We start from the raw sequence: 21,476 nt of genomic DNA, 5'->3' as shown, positions 1-21,476 counted from the left end.
CAGCCCCAAAACCAGACAGAACAACATGACACTGCCACACCTATTATCAAAGGATGCTACACAAGTCTGTACAGCAGCAACCGAGTTCACTCTTAGCACCAAGACTTTTGAAAGATAATAGCAATAATAACAAATAATAATCTTTTGTCCTTCCCAAAAATCCCCAATCCAGCCTGTATTACACTGTCAGCTGGAAACAAACCACCGGTGCAAGTCACAGGGGCTTAACAGCTGTACTCACATCACCTCCCATCCTATAAGGGGAAACGGGACACAGCTTCCTTAGTTACACTGAGTGCCATAAGGAATTAGGAGTATTATTGCTGCACTCTGACTTCTCTTCAACCACGAGAAATCAGACTCACACAGCAATGAACCCAATAGTAACATCTCAAAGCAGACTGATCCTAAACTGTCAGCTCCCACCCTCAGTGGCACTAATGAGAACAGGGCATGCTTCACCCTCACCTCTCAGCTAGGTTAGGGAAGCAGACATTTCACCCAAAATCACTTAGATACACACCCTGCTCTTCTCTATCATTTTCCTCTTGAAATGGAAACTACTTCTCTATTTCAGCAAAGGAAGTGTGAGCAGGAAGAAGAAACAGCACAGAAACCTACCTACAAGATAAGACAAATGCTGTTTCAGCTGGAGGAGGGGTGGTGAGCAGGCTACGTGGTTTTGCCTGTTGACACATGGCTGAGGACTGAAGGTACCATGGTATCAACTTTTTCTCCACTTGACATCACATTTTCCATTAATGCACAACTTTAGTTACAAACACAGTACTAAAGGTCAGTGCCAAGACTGCACGTCCTGAAGAAGATGCACTTTTTGTTACAGGGCCCAGATGACAATCATTGACTTGGCAAATTCAGGGCTTTTACTGAGCATTTAAGATAATGGCTATCAAATAGCTTTGGGCACTTTGGTTTTCTGGAAAAATCTTGTGCCTCTCCTGTGGCAGAGCTCCAGGAGCACTCACTCTGCCAAGGTGCTGGAAAGATGTCAGCTCTGGCTGGAAAGCAGCTACAGACACTGCAAGGTGATGTCAGGACCTGTGGCCATCTTCACACACATAAAGCCTGCACGAAAACAAGAACTTTAAGGATTCACAGATGACAAACACAGATTTCTTTTGAACAAAGCTCCATCACACTGGCCTGTGAGGAGGCTGCTCTGAACCAGCCCTCAGCTTAGGGAGTGCCTGCCTTGCACAGGAAGATAAAGCACAGCCCTTGCTACCCCTTCTCTCTCCTCAGAGCACCATGAGATTTACACCCAGCTGGGGCACAGCTGCACACCCTGTTCCCCTATACCACGACTCACTCAAGACAATTCAGATGTAGTTACTGCATTTAGAATAACCAGGACCTCAAAAACAACCCACAAAACAAAAAGCAGCAGCAGCTTGTCAGTTCAGCCCACTCCAGAAGAAACTGAACAGAAACTACTCATCCCAGGTTGGTAATACAGGTATCTATTTTATTAAAAAAGTTACAAACAGGTGGACTGTAGGGTTGTCTTACAAAATGACAAGAATGAATTCTACTGGAAAAAACTTTTTACAAAGCATTATAGGTAATTGTTCCATTTTTGCACTTGTTATTCCAGATTTCACCTATCACTGATAAAGATACAGTACATTAGATACAAGATGTTAGGTTACATTTTTATTTGTAGAGCCCTACTGCAGTGATTTGAACAACTCCTAAACAGATGCCATAGTAAAGACAATACATATTGCATTTATTATTAGCCTCTTACTCTAATAAGCAACTTCACATGCAAACTATTGAGGAAGCCTAAATAAACTTTTGGTCCCTTTTTCCCCCCAAAGTGTGCTGAAGAAACCATCTCTCATTTTCCCAGTCCTGTCACTCTAAGCTAGTTCAAGTTTAAGGTTTTTTTTCGTTTGTTTTTTTTGTGGTTTTTTTTTCTTTTTTCTTTTTTTTTTGCTGAGGTCAATGAAAATGAACACTGCTTTGAAAACTATCCATAGGAATGAACCACTGACCAATATCAACCAACTTTTTCCTTCTTAGACAAAGGAAAACTAGGATCTTTATTAATTACTTTCATCTCCTATTACTGCCTTACAACCTACAAAAAAGATCAACAACCATCACTCAAAAAAAAAAAAAAACTACGTTGAATACAAGGTTTGGTTTAATTCTGATATTAAAGTGCAAACCTAAGTATTAGCCTCAGCCTGTTTATAAAGTTTGTACAAACAGGAAAAAAAAAATTCAAGTAACCCCACAGAAAAAGAATCAGGTGTTTCAATAACCAGGCAGAAATCCTGGTGTCCTTTTCAGGATTCAAATTCAACACTGAATGTAGACAGAGAATCTTTATTTCTGCTAAATATTGTAAAATCAGCCTGCATTACTACCAATAAAACACTTTAATATTGAGATACTGTACCGGTGATCTTTTATTGTTTTAAATGCCATCATCCACAATACAATTTGTGAGTTTTCAACTGCTTAACCTCATATATCCATCACTGCTTTTACTGGAGCTTTTCTCATAGATATTTAGCTATTACAGGGAAAGAATGTACATTTCTAGAAGCATGTTCAAATGACTAAAGCTGGGCTCCTAAAAACCTAGAACTTTGGTGCAGTAGGTGAGCTGCAGTTATTAAATTTCTGCAAAAAAAAAAATTACACATTTTAAACCACTGCTAGAAAAAGCTCTCATGTATGCAACACGTTAATAAAGGTGAACAAAAGATTTTGTCTGTTCTTTGTACATTTTCATTCTGCTCTTTATACCTGTGTTATTGTTAAAATTTTCAAGTATTCAGAGAAAATGTTGATCAGGTAAACAATAAGGAAGGCAATGGCTGTTTAAAGCACGCTTGCAGTTAGTATCACTGAAACCTGGTGCTTTTCCCCTTGTTACACCAACTTGTCTCTAATATTAAACTTGTTTATTGGGGAAAAAAAACCAAACTAAAAAGCAATTTGTGACAGTGCAAGAAAAAGTTTAACAAATATTGCTTTAAAATATTATTCAGAAAGACAAATATTAGGAACTATAAAATGTAAAGTGATCTTATTTGCATTAGATTTACATATGCAGAGGTCTACTAGATGTCTCTTACTGTGCCAGGCAAAGCTGAGCTGACAGAGTAGGCATAGAGCCCATTTTGAAGGATACATTATCCCTTTTCAAAGGCATAGAGAAGCAATTTGTAAACAAGCAAGTTTAGAAACTCAGTAGAAGGAAAAATGTGCTGCTGTTTTTCAATGCTACAATTGTCATGTTCAATTAAGAAACCCGAGATTGCAAGAAACATCAGCTGGAGACTTCATATCCCATTCCAAGTAACCCCTACCGTCAAATGGGACTGGTTACAAACACATTGTCACAGCTGCATTTGCCAAGAAAAGGGATACTACATCCATACAACAGAGGTGCCTTCAGTATCTTTCCATGACACTGTCACACGTAAACAAAAAGTCTCAAAGAATGACCAACTACATTGTAGGAGAAAACCTTGCAAATAGAAATAAGCACTGATGCGAGGTAATATACAGAAGTAACCATTTGTTTAAGGCTCAACTTATTCTCCATTAAAACTCTCTTCTTTTAAAAGGCATTGAGTAGGTAATACTGAGTTTAAGTATTTAATAAATACAAGTTCAGAATTGATTAAAGAAATCAATTAAAATATTAAAAATGAACTCTTGCATATTAGCCATTATATGAACTTAGAAAGCTATAAAAGGACTGATAGATAAAGAACAGATTTTAAAACTTATGGTAAACATGCTAAGCATTCTGATTAAGGTGTGTGGATCCTGGAGGCCACCAACCTTATGCACTTAGATGTATGGCAATGTGCTGTAATAGAGACAGGTTTACCAAGGCTCAGCTCTGCAACCTGGGCTGAAAGTTCTCCAAAGCAGCATCTGTGCAAGTTTCCTCTGAGTTTCATCTGCAATTTAAACACAGCAAACAAACAAAAAAAAAAGAAATTATTCAATACACGAAATATTCACTACACATCCAAAGTGAACACGGCTCCTCCCTTGCCTAGAAAGGCCAGTTTTCCATCCTGAGCTCCAAAGCCCTGTTTTTCACATCAGCATTCCCAAATGCTCCACTAACTCTGGTAATAAAAGAGGCAAGCAGGTAATAACCTACTGCTATTCACTTTGTAACAGCTGCTGCTGTGGGATATGAAATTGCATCTATCTAAAGATCTGAAAAAGCCAGGAAATTTCTCTTCTACAGATGCACCAATGCAGGACCCAGTGGAAGTGTAATACCCAGGAACATACAGCAATGGCCTTTAGCACAAGTTCCGGGAACAGGAAGATGAGACAAGTCAGTCAGTTTTGACATCTGTGTTCTCAGCAATCAGACACTCCAAATGACTCCCCAAAAAAGCCCCTTAGCATTCAGACAGCAGGGACAGAGCTGTACACCACCATCCTCAATCAAGCACACCAACACGTTACCAATGTGGCCAAACTCTCTTTGCATTTCAGGTAACTTTCTTGTAGCTCCCAGGAGTCATCTGCAGAGACATCCTAAAAGTCTCAGGCGAAGCTCAAAGCCTGTGGACTTTGTCAAATGTCACATGTACGTGCAGGTACTGCACTCTAGCTTGATCCACGGCTTCTCAGGGATTTTGAGGAGCCTTCTCAATTCTTGAAGTAATTTCACCAAGTGAGTCAGGACCTTCTATTTCCTACTGCACCATTTCTTTTCAGCTGTTGATTTGCTCTCACTTAACAGTTTGTCACAGCTCTGTGTCAGAGTGCTCTGACACAGCCAAAGTTCCACTTCTTGCCTAACTGGTCAATCCTAACATTCAGGAGCCACACTCCTGCCCTGACAGGAGCCAATAGCCAGGCTTTTCTTGCTTGTTTGTATGTTTTCCAACTAACAGCAATTCTCTCCCACCCCACACACTGTTGCTGGTCCACAAGTTTTAGCAGAGAGGGTTCCTGTACTGTCAAAAGCAGCAAACCAGCATTTAGCTTCTAACGGAGATGGATTAGATCTGCTTAATAGATGTTTTATCTTTGCTTAGAGCACAAGGTAGCTCACCATTCTATCCGAGTTAGATCCACCCCAAATAAACCCAGCATTCAACAACGTGGCCAGCAAAGAATTGCTAGGAATAGCAAGAACAGAAAAATGAAGTGATGATATTTTCCTCCACATGCACTTCAGCATCCTTTCATTTGCAGGTTTGGGACCTCTCAATTCAGATTTGTCATCTCTCCATTTGTGTTTAGTTACTAAAATTAAGACTACATGATACCTTATGTGGCTTCATTTGCCTGTGATATTTTATATCACTCTCTGGTCTCTTCTCTGAGTAGGCAGGAGAAAAGGGGAAGTTAAAATATAGTATAAAAATGTGTCTGTGTTGCACAGTCACATAGATTAAAGTACACTTTCAGTTTTTATTCCTAGAGAGGAATACATTTCCTTCAACCTTGCTAATACCAGTTACTCATGAACACAGGGGACAGAAATCACTACTCAGAATCAGTCTTTCATCCCCAATGTTAAGGTATTACCAATCCTATCTGTATCAGAAAGCCTTTTGTGCACAAGCACTCTACCAGGTACCATACTTTAGGGAAGATTCAAAATACAAAACAGTGTCAAACTGAAGATTCAAGAGAAATACTGGAGCAAGGAACACAAAGAAGGTCCTGGAACTCTTTCATCTCTGAATGCAAGAGCAGAACGACAGAAGACCACTGCAGAAACAGGAAAGGGGAGGCGGGAAACCGGATGTGAGAAAAATATACATTTTTAAAAGGAACTATGGGTTATCCTGACTGTGCAGTTATGTTCCATCCTTCATCTCATCCAAGGCAGCTGACTGGGACAGCAGTTTCACAAATGCTTCTCAAAAATGTCATGAAACAACCTACACATCATAGCTGACAGACAGGCCGAGGTATCAGCACCAAAAAGAGGTTAAGTGGTACCTGTGAGTTAAAACTGACACTGGACCAGCCTCAGGAAAAACTAGGCCTAGAAAAAAAAAAAAAATCCACCCCCACTCCTCCCATGGGCTTCTGCAGCAGAACTGCAGGAACACAAACTGGTGTATGTACTGCTCTGTGAACTGACACACCCAAGACTTAACCTGGACAGCCAGGTTACAGAATTCAGAGATTATGATGATGATCCCAGGACACAGCTGTAGTTCAAGCCCACTTCCTACACACAGATTTTCAGACAGCTGGTTCTACTTCCTCAGTTTCAATTTACCTAGGAGGGGTCACTCCCAAAGCAGAGGTCTGACAAGCAGCAATTGTTTCCTGGATCACAGATAAGCAGGATTACAAAGCTGATTAGAGCTATCACAAGACACCATCAGCACCTCTCCTACCAGAGCACATCAGACAGAAATTATCAAGCAGCAAAGGCTTACGATAAAGTTAATGAGAGCCTACATCTACTCAATCAAAGAACAAGGACAGAGTAGGAGCCAGGAAGAGGAAAGTACCCCAAAAGTGTTAGGCTGAAATGAAATATATAGAGCATGAAGCCTGTGAAAAGCCAGAATGGGTAATAAAAGTTCCAGATTTAGTGAGAACTGGACTGAGTAGGAAATGGATCAGGAAGGAAAGACTTGTTTGGCACAGGTGATGAGACTATACTGGGTAGAGATAGCATTCCCCAGAAGCAAGGAAGCAGTTTGCTGCTAAACACTTGGGTGATTGTCTAAGCTAGGCAGAAGGAAGGAGAGGAAATCTCTATCACAAAAGCTTAGATCCTCTGTCTCAAGAGCTCACAAAGACGTAAGAATACAGATGTATCTTCTGAAACAAGAACATGTTTAGGAAACCCACCAAATCTAGGCATAAGTTATCATCAAAAGGAGTAACATGCTCTTCAATTTCATCCTTGAGATTAAATGCATTACTTAGTGCTAAATCCAGAAGCAGATAGGTTACAAAGCCACCCTTAGAAGCAATCAATTCCAGAACTATGAATTTCAAGGACGAAAGGCCTGATTTTATCAGAGTTTAAGACAGTAACCTGCACAAGATGAACCATTAGTAACCCAGGGAATTCCCATATCCTTTGGCATGATACTTCTAGTCCACATAATCTTGTTTGTGAAGCTGCCTTAGAAATAGCTGCAACATTGTGTTACTATACACAATACAGGATACCATCCCTGCAGCACTCAATTTAAAAAAAAGGCAGTAATTTCTTAAGATTAATTTCTTCCCTAGAACTCTATATACTCTGCAGTGTGATTAATGTACAATGAAAGACTTTATTTGTATTTTCCTCTGCTCCAAAAAAACAAGTTCACTCACCTTTCAACAAGCAAATCTCAAGCTTACACACACCTCTTACACAGAGACAGCAGTCCTTCCTAATTTCACAGAACTGGAGATAAAAACACCATGTATTATCTGTAGCAGGACAGTGCTAGGGCCATGAGCACCTAAAACTTTATTTACAAAGCACTTGGTAAAAATCTCAAAGACAAGCTTTGAGACTTCACTCTCTGACCTTGCACTCAAGATTAAAGAGGATACATGGTCCAAAGCTTCCAGTAATAACCTATTTTCCCTCTTGTCACTGAGGCACAAAAAGCTCCTTTGAGTTAAGCAAGTTACTAACATGGCAGTGGGAGTCTGAGCCTCGAGCAGTGCAGCTGTCAGGAGGGGCAGCTCCTTCCCCTGAACTTCCACATCATTCCTCACTCCTGCACTTGCCCTCGGAGATCACGAGTTGTTTGGGAGGACAGGTCCAACAGACAACTGGAGGTCTGAGGGGCCAGCTGGCTGCACACAGAGCACACCAACGGTGCTTTGCAGCAACATGGACTCGAGCCAGTGTGAAACAAGACCTGCAACAGCTACAGGGGAAACAGGAATGGGAGGGGGTTCAGAACCACCTCATGGGAATGCACATCAGGGAGGAACAGATCCGTTCACAGTCAGGTGAAAAAGGTGCTGAAAAAGACCACACGTGTCTTTTCACACATGTGAAAGGCCAAAGGCAGCTGTCCTGGAGAAAAAAAGAAAAATCAAAGCAACATCTGACATAGGGGAAGCTTTACAGTGGGCCCTCTGAACACCACACTCTCATCACACCTCTTATGAGTCAGTGGGAAAGGAGAGTCGTGCATTGGGAAGCCATTTTACAGTGTGTTCTCTGCTCTGGAGATTTGAGATGAAGAGCACTTTGTGTATGCCCTTGACTATTACATGTGGGCTTCAAGCCACTTCTCACCACTCAGGGTAGTTCTCTTGCAAGAGAAACTTATTCCACTGATAAGGCAGGAGGGTACTGTCAGTTTCTGTACTACAGAACTTTATTTCTTTGAAACAAGCTCAAAGTCTTCTCAGAAAAACAACTGGGAAACTTGGTCACAATAATCCCACTGAACTCCAAGGTAACTCCCATTACTTGAAAATAATTCAGATACCAGCTACAAGAATAAACCCACTGCAACATCACAAAGCACTTATGCAGAATAACGTAGAATCAAATACAGCACTGACAGTCAAAATAGGTGCAGATGAGATCATTCACTTTGTGTCATTGTGAAATTACTGCAAGCAAGTGCAGCGTTCCCTGACTAACCCTACTGAGGTAACACAAGAAGTCCATTTGACTCAATCATGTACATATGAGCTCCCATCTCTTTTGGGGGAAGGCTGCCTTCAGATTAGACTGCCTCACTTCAGACTCCCTGTCCCTTTATCTCTTACTGAAACACCATGTTTAGGCACCTCAGTTATGACTGTTCCACCAACCTGCTCTGTATGGCCATGGTTGAGGTTTTTCTTAATTTCTCTCACTGGACGATGCAAGTTGTACAACATTGATCTTGTTTTTCAGGCAGGGAGGCATAGTTCATTTGCCTGACGATCTCAGCAAACAGTTCATCCACCATTGTTTTGCTCTTGGCTGATGTTTCCATGAAGGGACAGCCCCACTCCTGAGCCAGGGCTCTGCCTTCTGCAGATAAGACTTCCCTCTCCGACTCCAGATCCACTTTATTCCCCACTAGGATCAGAGGAACTTTCTCGTATCTCTTCACCCGGACAATCTGGTCCCTCATCGGCTTGATGTCCTGGTCAAACAATCCAGCTGGTTAGTACATGCAAGGAATCAAATCACATGGAGCTGCTACACATTTTAATAACCCCCATGTGCAACTGAACATCAAAAATACATCAGAAGACCTTTTAAACTCACAGTCGCACAGATCTAGAATTCAGAGAAAATTTACCACCTATCACTAAGTTACCTCTTCTTTTATATGAAAGCACTCACATTTTATAGAATTTACGTGCATATACAAACGAAGTGACTGCTGTGCTCTCAGACAGTCGGTTCAGCCAGAGGAGGACACGGTATTGCTGCTCTGAAGGCTTGTTTCACCTTTCTGAAGAAGTTGACTCAAGTCTAAGGACCTGTAACCCTAGCAGGGGCATGCCATTACACAACCATTTAGGAAGTTTGTGCTTAGTTTACAGCTTGAGAAAGCCATCAATTTAAATAAAGCCTTCTCAGTCCTGGAATGCTTAGAATAATTAATTGTGAACACATTTAATCACATGTAAGTAACCAAATTAGATGCTGTAAAGAGATTTTATTACCTAGAGATGCATTTATTCAAGTCTGAGCCGACACGGGGAGTTTACACTTGAAAGTCTGAGTCAGCCTCCTCTGCCCCCTGAGTGTTTTAAGTTACTATCGGTACTACAAATTCTTGCATAGTTCTGAGACAAAGCAATCCCAGCGTTTGAAGTTACCACTGTGTAAAGAACTGCAGAGTGGTTTACACCTACAGCCTTGAGAGCAAACACACTACAGACAGACAGGAATAATTAAATATTAACAAGGTGGATTACTGTACATCCATTCCTCAAATAATGCAGGCTCACTGGAACCCAAAAATCAGTGAAAATGAGAGCAGAAACATCCCAATATCACTGCTGTTGTTTTCCAGAGATAAGCATGTCTTCAGCTTGCACAGGGTTGTTTCGAGGCCTCTGCTAAGATAAGGTTTAGCCTTCAGCAGAAGCAAACAGTGGGGGTGTGCAAGGTCTTGCCAAGCAGCTGGAACACACCCAGCTCAGCAGCCCAAGCCAAGGCAGGAATTGCAAATTCCTGCTCTGCACGGAGTGCTGCTAAATTCACTTATTGCCCGAAAACAAAGCCCTGTTTCTACAGGCAGCTTAGACTAGTTAACGACTGAGACAGTGTCTCAGAGACAAAATGTCTTTTTTTGGAGAGTTTTAATAGTAGAAATCAAATCCAGATCCACAAATTATGGTGTATAGCTAGTTCTCCTCTCCAGTACTCCACCTACGCTGAGAGAGCATCAAGCTGGTGCTGGACAGGAATATATTTTGGGGGCAGGGAGCGGAAAATAGCAGCTCACTTAACAAGTCACAACTGCAGAACAATGAGACTCTCTTCAAGAGCAACTGCAGAAACATGCCTTTTAGGAAGGAGTGGGGGCTGGAAGGGGAAGTCTCGATTTTAATATCGAGTGATTTCTTCACAAAAGGGGATTGCCAAGAGATTTCTGTTGGGGAAGTGGGAGCTAGTCATTGTTCTCTCCAGCACTGCGTGGGACTTAACAATGGTGGCACCCTGATAAGTACCTGCAAAGCAAGCTGTTTTCCATCAGGAAGTAGGGCTGGTAAACGCGCTTTCAAGCTGGGCATTTACACTTTTGGCCCTTCTGAGATAAAGCGCTTCTACGCACACGTGGCTACCCCTAAAACTTCCTCCTCGGCCCAGCGCCTTCCCCGGGGCAGGGCCGGCTCCATCCGAGGACGGGACACCGGCCGAGGTTACCTGGAAGGACTGCTGGTTGACCAGGCTGTAGACGAGGATGAATCCCTGCCCGTTCTTGATGTAGAGGTCGCGCATGGAGGCGAACTGCTCAGTGCCCGCCGTGTCCAGGATCTCCAGCACCGAGGGGGACGAGTCCACCTCGATCTCCTTGCGGTAGAAGTCCTCGATGGTGGGATCGTACTTCTCGATGAAGGTCCCGGTGACGAACTGCACCGTCAGGGCGGACTTCCCCACCCCCCCGCTGCCCAGCACCACCACCTTGTACTCCCGCATCGGGCCCCGCTCGCCGCTCCCCGCCGGGCCCGGGCCTAGGGCAGGCGGCACCGCGGCCCTCGCATAGCCCCGGCCCGCCTCAGGTTAAGGGCGAGGCCCCACTGCTCCCGCGCCGTCCTGGGGGGAGCGAGACCCCCGTCAGTGCCCGGCGCGGCCCCAGCCCCGCTGAGCTCCCTCACCGCCGCGCTCCCGCCATCGCCGCCTCGACCGCGGGACCCGCCCGCCAGGGCCACCCCCACCCGGAAGGGTTTTGCTGAGGCACCGGAGGCGGCCCCGCCCCGTCGCCTTCCGCTCACTTCCGGCGTGCTGCGTCACGGCCTGTCCGAACCGCGCCCGGGGGGCAGGTTTGAGCGTGGCACCGAGGCACCCGCGCTGTGACGGGGGACAGGTTTGAGTGTGGCACCGAGGCACCCGCGCTGTGACGGGGGACAGGTTTGAGGGTGGCACCGAGGCACCCGTGCTGTGATGGGGGACAGATTTGAGGGTGGTACCGAGGCACCCGTGCTGTGATGGGGGACAGATTTGAGGGTGGTACCGAGGCACCCGCGCAGTGCCGGGGGATAGATTTGCAGGGGACACCGAGGCACTGTCCCTGCCCAGTCCCCCAACGTGGCGGCCTTAACATGGCGGTCCCGGCCGCAGCCGCTTCAGGGGCGGCTCTCTGAGGGGTGCGTTGTCCCTCCGCGAGCTCCTACTCGGCGTTCGATAACTGGAACGCCTTAGCGCCTCTGAGCTCCCCTGCCGGGAACAGACCCGCGGGGGAGGGACCTGCGCTATAACACCGGCGGGTGTCGAGAGTGGAGCACCTGTAGCGCGGTTCTTCGTCTCTGGAAGCCCGCTGGGCTGGTGACAAAGAAGGTCACCAAGTTCACCAAGTTGATCAGAGGGATGGAGCACCTCTAATATGAAGAAAGCCTAGGATTGTTCAGCCTGGAGATGAGAAAGCTTCGGGGTGATCTAATTGGTCCTTGCAGTGCCTGAAGGGAAATTGCAGGAAAGACAGAGCGGGACTGTTTACAAATACATGTAGTGACAGGAATGGGGCAATGGGTTCGGACTGAAAGAATGTAGGTTTAAATTAGATATTAGAAAGAAAATCTTCACTGTCAGGGTGGTGAGGCCTTAGCACAGAGAAATTGTGGCTGCCCCAATCCCTGGAAGTGTCCAAGGCCATCCGCTGCAGGCGAGATCATCTTTAAGGTCCTTTCCAACCCAAACCGCTCCGTGGTTCTGTGGAAGTTGTTACCTCTAGCTGCAAGATTCATCCCGTGTCTTTACACTTCCACAGCTGCCACAAGCCTCGTTGCTCGGCTGCCACGCGCTTTTCCCCGTTTTCGTGGAAAGGTCGGAGCCCTTTCCGTGGAAATGCCCCGAGAGCCGGCAGGAGTTTCCCGGGCCGGGCCGGGCTGGGCTGGGCTGGGCTGGGCGTGCCGGGCTCGGCGCAGGCGGCAGGGCTGACAGCAGGGGTCAGCACGGCACCGGAGCCATCCCCGGCCGCTGCCGGACCGGCCCCGCCGGAGCAGCTCCCCCTTGTTCGGAGGAAGTAACTAAAAAGAATCAACGTCTGTTTTCTTTCTAAAGCGAAATCCCCCGGTCGCTTCAGGCCCAATTCGATGATTCCCACCCGTAGGAGAAGCTGCCCTCCAATATAGCCACATGTGTTTCTGCTGCTCCCTGCGGTCTGCGGAATTTCAGCAGGCACGTGTGGGTTTGTCCCTTTTCCCCTCCGCATCACCTGTTTGAGTGCAAGTCCAAGGCAGACACAGCTGCTGCTTTGTGTCCGTCCTAGGACATCCTAGGGCTTCCAGCAACATGGTCAAGGCTAAAACCATCCAAAGGTACTGAGGAGGTGACTCTGCTTGTGGCTGTTTTCACAAACAGCTTTATTTTATTTACTTCCTTTCCACAAAGAGAACATGTCCATTATGGGAAAGTGTCAGTGAGGACTTTCATCCCCCAGAACAAATCTTACTTAAGTTACACCAAATTTGATTCACTCTTGTTTATTACGTGTAAGTAAAAAGCCCTCTCCTTCCTTCGCCGTTGCCTCCAGAATTGTGTTGTCAAGTGAATTGCTGGCAGGAGGCAGACGTGCCTGGATGGAAGATTTTCATGTGGCTGGTGAATCAGCTCAAAAATGTAAAAAGGTGAGCATTAAAACAGGCTGCCTCCTACTTTAACCCCATTAGAAATCACGAGTTGTTGCAAAGTACCTTAATGCACTCAGGGTGCTCGGGATAAAGGAAAGCCGCAGTTGCTCCCAGAGGAGCTTCCCTTCTAATTTTAACCATGACACAATCGGCGACAGTGACAAATGGGGGGAGGGAGAAAAGGGGCAAGGGAGGATGAGGGTGACAATAATAAGATTACACGGTCACTTAGGTTCATTCTGTGCACGTCTTTGTGGCGCTGCTGGTCCATTATGTTTGTGATGGGTGGAGGAATGACTGCAGGAGAGGAAGGGGTAAAGAGCACAGTGGGAGAAAAGCCAAATATATTTTTGTGCAATTGACTTTAACCAGCAACGCCTCGCTCATGGGCTGAGGGGAACCCCAAGCAGGTGGACACGGAATTGGGAAACTGGATTTTTTTCCCTCCTCCAGTATTGGCCTGGATTGCCAAGATTTATTTCCCAACTCACAGCACTTTATACCTGGGCATACAGATGAAAAAAAGGGCTGATCTCAAAGTGCACCAGGTTGTTTGTTATCCTTAAGACGAGTCATTCCCTTCACTAAACAGTTTGCACAGCTCTTTCACCACCTTGTGCCCTACCACATATCCTGAGCCACAAAAATAGCTGGTGATGTAAAAGGTTTTGAAACTCTGGATGGGAAGAGCTGCTTCTGCCATAAATGGCCAAGCCCCGAGCCAGCCGTGCCGGGCACCCCCTGCCAATGCCACCTCTGCCACTCCCTCGCTATCACCATCTCCTCCCGGTGAGGTGTGGCACATCCCGGGTCAAAGGCCTGATTTAATCTTGCTGCCACTTTCTCCACGGCTCCTGCCAAGGAGAAAGGAGCAAGGCTCAGCCCTCAGTGCTGCCCCAGGAGGGTTTGCCCTTTCTCAGCAAAACAACCTTCCCAAATGAACATCCGGGCAGGATTCGATTGCTGCCAGAGCAGCTCTGTGCTGTCGATGGACTCAGCTGCTCTGTGCTGTGCCTGCAGCCAGCAACAATAAAGCACGCTCTTATTAAATTAACCTGCTAAGACACAGATCCTGCAGGGATGTTCAGGGAACAGACAGATGGCACAAGCAAGGGCCAGGAATAATTGCAAACCCTATCTCACCAATGTGAGAGATGAATCCTGCCCGGTGCTGTGCTCAGCAGGGAGGCAGGACTGGGAGCAATACCCCAGGAGGTGACAAAGGAGTATCTCCAAGTCATGGATGGAGTAAGGAGTCTGGATCATGTCCTGTGGATGCCAGGGTGGGACTGCACCACCCCCCAGCAGCCAAAGCCTCCCCAGTGCAGCCACAGTGCGGATGCTGTGCGGCTGCCACCTCCTCTTGTGGGCTGTCCCCGCTGCCATCATTGATCGGCTCTGACTCCCTGTGTCTGCCCGAGCTACAAACCAGGCTTTCCTCTGCCAGGGAGCCTGCAGCAGGCTGCTGAGCCAGGGCAGCAGGGATAGCCCAGATTTCACCTCAGTTACCATCTAGCTGGGGACATCATTTGCGTAAATACATGCAAAACCAGCTTAAGACCCAGTGTCATTTCTTCTTTGCCTCTTCCAGAGGTTTTGCTAATCCACTTACGGTGCCTTATGGTGTTCAGAATGGAAGCTGCAGGGTAGGGACCAGCTCCTCAAGGCTCAAATGGCTACTGGAGCACTGGGGGCTGCTCTCACATGCAGCTCATTCAAGGAGGTTGTGTCACACCAGTCATATAAGTGCAATGACAGCTTATGATCTCAACCGTGTCAGGTTCCAGTGAAATGTGTCTTAGGGATTGGATGTGTCCACCTGGCCCAGACTCCTGATTCTGGGGCTGTTTTAGAACCTGCAGAGATACCCTTTTTTTTTGCCAACGTTTCCTGCCAATATAGAGATGACTCAGAGACAAATCCTGAGGACGTTTCTCAGAAAGTTCTGATTTTCTGCCATCCTTCAGCTTTTAGCCATTACTTTAGTAGCAACAAAAGGCATGATGGTGCTTCAAAAGAGGTAAAAGACATTTTCCAAAGCAATTACCGATTCTGAAGCAGAAGTAGGATTGCACTGAAATATAATTGATACAACAAGGAGGCTATTGGGATTTCTGGGAGAATCGTGTGTCTTTGGCTTGCAGACAGAGCACCAGATCAGCAGCCATTTAGAAGAGCTTGGCCCAGGAGCTGAGCAGCACCACAGGAGAAGATGCCCTTGCTACACTCACTGCCTGCAGCCCCTCACCTCCCCACCAGCCCTCTGTCCTGGTTATCCCCTCTGATGCTGCAACTCCTGCCTGCAGGATCAGCATCCCAGTGGTCTCTGGGTCTCCGGGTGGGCATGAGTCACTGCTCCGTGTGAGCAAGCAGGTGCTGGTGGAGCCAGAAATGTGGTTTCACGGGTCATTCCTCTTCCTATTTTCTCCAGACGCCGAGCTCTCTCCTCATTGCCCTTCACAGTCCAAGCTGCCGTAATCCTTTCTGCAGTGCCCGGGAAGCGCCTCCAGCTATTGCTCACTGGGTCTGTGCTGGGCTCACACCGAGCTGCAGCTCCATGGCTCTCAAAGAGACCGGTCCTCCACACACCCGACATGATACCAGCACTGCACCCTCTCCTTGGGTAACACCTTCCACAGATTTCTGCAAAGCTGAGGGGATGGGGCTGTCCTCAGATTTGCCTTTGTTAAATCACCAACACATGAGACAGCCTCTTCATAGAAATACATACACATACATACTTTACAGTTTTCACCAACAGTAGAGTAAAACTGAAAATACAGCTCCTTAAGGCTAAAAAGCCAGAAGGCAACAGTGAATACGTAAACCAAACCTGTTGCTTTAAACTCCAAATGAAAAGAAAGGAGGGGGAGGAGGTAAATAATCTGTCAAGATATATTTTTAAGATTTGTAAAAATAAAGCAATTTTAAACTGATGTCTTACAGAAAGGTTCCCATTTGCTTTTAGAATTCCACGTGTTTTCCTTTTTTTATCATATTCCTGCAGCATTTGCAATTCAAATGCTACAGAAATGTGTAACCTTGCTCATGAAATTTGCTGGCCAAATGAAGCAGCCAACAATTAATTAGAGTGAACCCCCCTGCTTTACTCCCATTGTTGAGAACAAGAGAAAGAAGATGTAAAATTCAACCCAAATGGGGTATTGAGAAAATACTTTAATATGATGTTGATATTAATAAGCAAAACCATTTCTTTCCTCCCTCTTTTTTAGTAAATTGCTTTTCACTTGACAATTTCCTCACAGCAAAGTGACAAGTATTATTCCGAGTCGTTAATTCCTCCATGCAGGCTCTGGCGCTGAGCTCATTAAAGCGTGCTGAGTCCCGGGGCGGGCTCTGCCAGCCTGTGCTGTGACCTGAGACCAGAACAGCCACTGCCTTGTCCTGTCCCCAGCCCTGGGACAGGCGCTGTCACTGAGAAGCCGAGCACCTTGTCTTCGTGGCAGGGCCTCAGTGCCTTGGGTGGGTGACAGAGGGACATTTCTGGTGGAAATGGAATACTGGTGGCCCATTCCTGGAGCATCACTCCTGGCTGGCATGAGATGCACAATATCTGAGTTCTGGCAGCAGTCATGGCATGTGGGAGATACACTGCCAGGTGGGCAATGCCACTGTCACCAAATGCTGCAGGGTGGCATATCCTACTTGATTTAGAATCATGGAATATCGAATCAGAGTATCACAGACCTTCTTCCTGGCATGGCCCTGTTCTCCATGCTGATGACACTCACTTTCCCATCCATCTCTTTCCCCAGCCACAGCTGAGGATGTGCAAACACAGCAGAGAGTCCCTGTGCCTGGCACATGTCTCCAAATGGCCACTCTGCAGGTGCCTCTGATGAGGGCAGAGGCATGTCCTGGATGAGATGCTTCCAGAGGAGATCAGCCTGAGGCAGAGGGCAAGGCTGTCTGTAGCAGTGCAGTGGCAGGGCCATGGGCAGTGGGAGCCAGGCAGAGCTTCTCCCCAAGCTGCCTTTGCCAACAGCCAACAAACCGTCTGCAGAGCAGGAACACGGCGAGCTCATTATGAGACACTTGATCAGCTTCCCTGTCAAGGGAGGCTGATGGGACAAAGCTGTGTGTCCTCCACACTAGAGCCTGTCAGCTCTCCTGGAAAGGACACCTGGCTGCTTGGAGACAATCCAGATGCCAGCAAGGGTCTTCATAACACCCCGGAGAGCTGCAGCCTGGATGACATGTGGCATCCATCATCGTTATCCAAGGGAGCCAAACCAGCAGAACTCAGAGGCTGACTGCTCCAGGAGCCTGGGAACCAAGGAGTTAAAGTGCTTGGCCAGGGAAGGTCCTGGGAGGAGAAAAGCACCGAAACTGCTTAATTAGAGTATTCAAATTAGATGGGGTTGTAAAGCAGTTAATTTCTCAACTTGAAAAAAACCAAAATTAATATTTGCCAGCCAGGATCAGAAGCAGTGGGAGCCATCGACAGCTTTGCTGGGGCTCCTCATGCTGGGGAGGACTCCAGAGGTCTCTGCTATAATTACCTGCAGTCTTTAGTATTTTGTTCTGCAGTTTATGAACTTGCCTGAGCATTTTGTGAATAAAAGCTGGTGGTCCAAACCCCAGCTGTACTTCTGCTTAAAGAAGCAAAGGGCTGCTGTCTGGCATGGCAGTGTGACACTTCGGTGTTTCAAAGAATTTCCTAATTTGCACAGTCTGGAGAGGATTAAACCAGTGGCTGGTGTTCCCTCCCAGCCTCCAGGACAGGCAACCACGTCCCATCCCTGCACAGATGGACTAACAAACAGCCCTGCATGGACCAAACACCACTCACACTGAGGACTCACTGCCTCATTGATCCATCGCCTCATTGATCCACAGCCACGGACGCCTCACTCTCAGCAGCCCCTGAGCAAATCCAGCCATGCCAGTGCCAGGGAGAGGATGCTCTTCCCTCTGCCTTATGCCACAGCAGACCTGGAGACAGCTCCAGTGTGGGGATGTGGACCTGGGATGCTGTGGGGACAGTGCCAGGTCTCACCCCTAGGATAGTCTTTATCTATAGGCTGACAGCTCTCCTTGCTCTGGTCCATCTGCTTCACCCCTCTGGTTTTTCTCATCTGCTTTTTTGCTGTTCTAATCTTTTCTGTAGTATTTAATCGCATGCCAAATTCTTTCCCATCCTTTTAAAATTCTGTAATTCTCTTATTTTTTTTCCTTGTCTGCATAATTGAGAACCATCTTGAATCTCTTTGTGTTCAGTCTTCATACCTTGTGCCACCAATATGTTCCAATCACTTAAACACGAGATCTTCGCATATTATTCCTGTGAAGACCAATTTTTGCATGTTCCCTAGAAAGAAAGTCATCCTCCATTAGCAAGTGCTTTGTGGTGAATGAGAGGGGATGTCACAGCAGGAGCAGAGGCAGCAGTGGAGGGTCCCACCCTGCACTGTGCCTCAGAGTGATACTGATGTCTGGGAAGAGCTGGGATTTCTTCCCCAGAATATCTTTGCTCTTCAATGGCTGTGAGTGAAAGGCTTTGACACCCTCCATCAGCACAGCGTCAGGTGAGGGCTGGCACACATTTCCCGTCACCCTCTCTCTGGCAATGCAGCTGCCAGTGCCTCTGGTGTCACCCACCAAGTCTCAGCACAATGTGAAGGGAAGGAAAAAAGCCACTTCCCCCTGCACAGACACACTGCACTAAGAGCAGAGAAAATTGATCTCTGGCTGCTGAGCCTCTCTAGCACTTTGTGTTACTGAAAGGAATAATCAAGCCTGGCCCTGGAGAAGGCAAAGACAGAAAGGAAATAAAAGCTTTCCTTGTCTGATGATTTCTGTCTGGGGCTGGGGCTCTCCCTGGGGATCCCAGTGGTGGTTTTGGGAGAGGCACTGGGGCTGCTTTTGCTCTGGGGCGTGGTTCAGCAGCAGATCCACAACAATCCCACAAAATTTTGCTTTTCTTGCTCACTCAGCAGGTCTGAGGGAAAGGCGAAGATGCTGCTGGGGCTCCCAGTTGAGCCCCCAACAAGGGGCCTGCCACATGCACTTATACTGGGCTTGCCCAGGGATGTCACTTGAGCCACAGCACAACGTCTGTCCTTTGTGTAGCAGTCATGGGCTGATGCAGAAGCCTGGCTTTCTCCAGGTTGAGGCCCTCACACAGCTGCAGGGGTTGTAGTCTGGGGACAAGGATCAAAGTGCTGAAGTGCCACTCATGGAGCTAAGCAGGGAGAGAAGGCTCCTCACTTGCCCACAAGCCAAGGGTTGAGCTTTGCCCTCCACAAGAGCGTGGGCCATTTGCCACAACCCATCACCAGCAACTCAGAATCTGAATCTGTACTCAGTTGCCCCAACAGTTACCAGATTAAAAGAAAAATCCACACTGAAAGGGGAGTCCAGAGACTCCTCAGCAGCACACCCTGAGCTGGCCCAACCCCAGCTTTAGCTACTTACAGTCCAGGGGACACACATTTCCACAGGCAGCCCCCTCAGCCCCATCCTTGCCAAGCTGTCCAAGAGCCAGGGGTAGAGCTGTGGCAGTGTCAGACACCTGTGAGCAGGGGTGTGGGGGGACCATCACATCCCCACACTGGTCCAGGGAAGCTGATTGTCACCTCAGCCCCAGGTCAGCACTGCCAGAGGGATGCTCCATCATTTGGTAGCCTGTGGAAGATGCAGGTTGGTGAGGATGCAGGTGGGGAGAGGCAGAGGAGGAGGAGGTAGCAGATCTCTCCCAGCTCCTGCTCTGCAGCCCTGTGGCAGGACGGGCCAGGCTGGCTGGCTGGTGGGCGTTCGTGACTCATGATCCCTGATCGCCATCCATGACACATTTACTGCCAGCAGGACGGGCCTCCCGCCAGCACAGCAGCTCTGGAGCCTCACGGGAGGGTGGCTGGGCTTTGCCAGCAGCTGTGCTGATGCAGATGGGTGGGGAGGTCACCAGCTGCAGCCTTGGGATGCACAGCCTGATGAACCCCCCTGGCTGGGTGGGTAATGGGGGCAGGGCAGGACCCTCTGTCTCCATGTTCAGTGTGGGAGCATGGGGGCAGAGATGGGACCTGGCCAGGGACAAGCATAGCAGACCTTGGAGCCAGCCCAGCTCCCTCACTTCCCACAGCACCCTCCCTGCCTGCCCAGAGCTGGCTCCCAGCAGCGGGCCCACAGTGACAAATGCCTTTAAAACATTCTTTATTAAGTGAGAAATCTCACTGCACTCCCTACGCCAAGCCCTAATACAGCGCAGACCTAAATACAGCACTAATGCAAAAGCTTAAAGGATTTCCCATAATTGAGCAAAGCTGGCAGAGGAGTGAGAGCCTGAGGGGGGAACAGCAGCCCACCTCCCTCCTCAGCATGGGCTACCCTCAGTCTAACCCCACTGGTCCAAATGCGGCCACAGCCCCCACCTTCACACTGTTCAGTGTAGGAAATCAGAATCTTCCAAGGCCTCCTCCTCCTCAGCTCAGAGCCCCAAGTTGCCTTCATTGCCCTCCCTAAAATCCCCCTGATTTATGCAATAGCACAAGTAGCATCATGATGTGTGACCTGTGCATCACTCCTCCTCCTGCTGCCAGCACTGCCTGTCCCAAACCTCGCTGAGGGTCACAAGAGGGCCAGGGCAGCAGGACTGGGCACATCCAGCTTGCAAAGCACAAGGGATGCTCCAGGCAGGGGAGCTGCTGAGCCAGCACCTGCTGCTCCTGCACTCCCCAACATCATGGGGTGTGGGTGGCCACCAGCACCCTGAACCCCAGAGAATACACGGCCTTACCTTTGCATTTCCTTTGCCTTGGCACAGCCACACATGGCTCTGAGAACAGTGATGGGAATATCCTGTGTCTCCTTACTAGCATGGCAGAGTGTGACCCTCGGGCAGGTTCACCCCACAGGGCAAGTGGCTGATGGATTTGATTCAGGCTTCTGTGGGGGAGAGCAAAACACATTTTCTTCAATAAGAGTTTTCCAGAAGCTTTACAAAGCACAAGCACCTTTGCTTTGGTGCAGCCACATGCAGCCCAAAACACCCCCAGCAGCTCTCGATGTGATCACCAGGAGCTGTTCACCCTGCCAGACATTCAGGTACCACTGTGCTGCGGGTGTGGGGGCAAAACTGAGGGCAGGCAGGGCTGTGGGGCAGGTGAGGCCACAGCCACAAAGGCCTCACAGCCATGGGGAGCACAGAACATGCAGGAACTGCAGCAGAAGCACTGCCAGGGAGGTGGGCTGAGCGTTGGTGCTGT

General features: G+C 47.7%; 1 protein-coding gene and 1 long non-coding RNA gene across 2 annotated transcripts; both read right to left on the bottom strand.

Annotated features, from left to right (window-relative positions):
• Positions 1-1,465: 1,465 nt before the first annotated feature.
• RAP2C (RAP2C, member of RAS oncogene family) lies at positions 1,466-11,325 on the bottom strand. Its single transcript, XM_014887280.2, has 3 exons — positions 10,829-11,325; positions 8,770-9,089; positions 1,466-3,950 (listed from the first exon to the last, which is right to left on the bottom strand). The coding sequence occupies exons 1-2, from the start codon at positions 11,099-11,101 to the stop codon at positions 8,811-8,813; spliced, it is 552 nt and encodes a 183-aa protein (XP_014742766.1). The 5' UTR covers positions 11,102-11,325; the 3' UTR covers positions 1,466-3,950; positions 8,770-8,810.
• Positions 11,326-12,960: 1,635 nt separating this feature from the next.
• On the bottom strand, positions 12,961-21,001 carry LOC148222151 (uncharacterized). Its single transcript, XR_015806755.1, has 2 exons — positions 18,502-21,001; positions 12,961-17,578 (listed from the first exon to the last, which is right to left on the bottom strand). It is a non-coding gene; the product is annotated as an uncharacterized LOC148222151 (long non-coding RNA).
• Between the last annotated feature and the right edge of the window lie 475 nt (positions 21,002-21,476).

This window comes from Sturnus vulgaris, chromosome 14, assembly GCF_052056855.1.
Source record: "Sturnus vulgaris isolate bStuVul1 chromosome 14, bStuVul1.hap1, whole genome shotgun sequence".
Lineage (NCBI taxonomy): Eukaryota > Metazoa > Chordata > Aves > Passeriformes > Sturnidae > Sturnus > Sturnus vulgaris.
The sequence above is the reverse complement of the archived record's forward strand: the minus strand, read 5'-3'. Positions and strand labels throughout refer to the sequence as shown.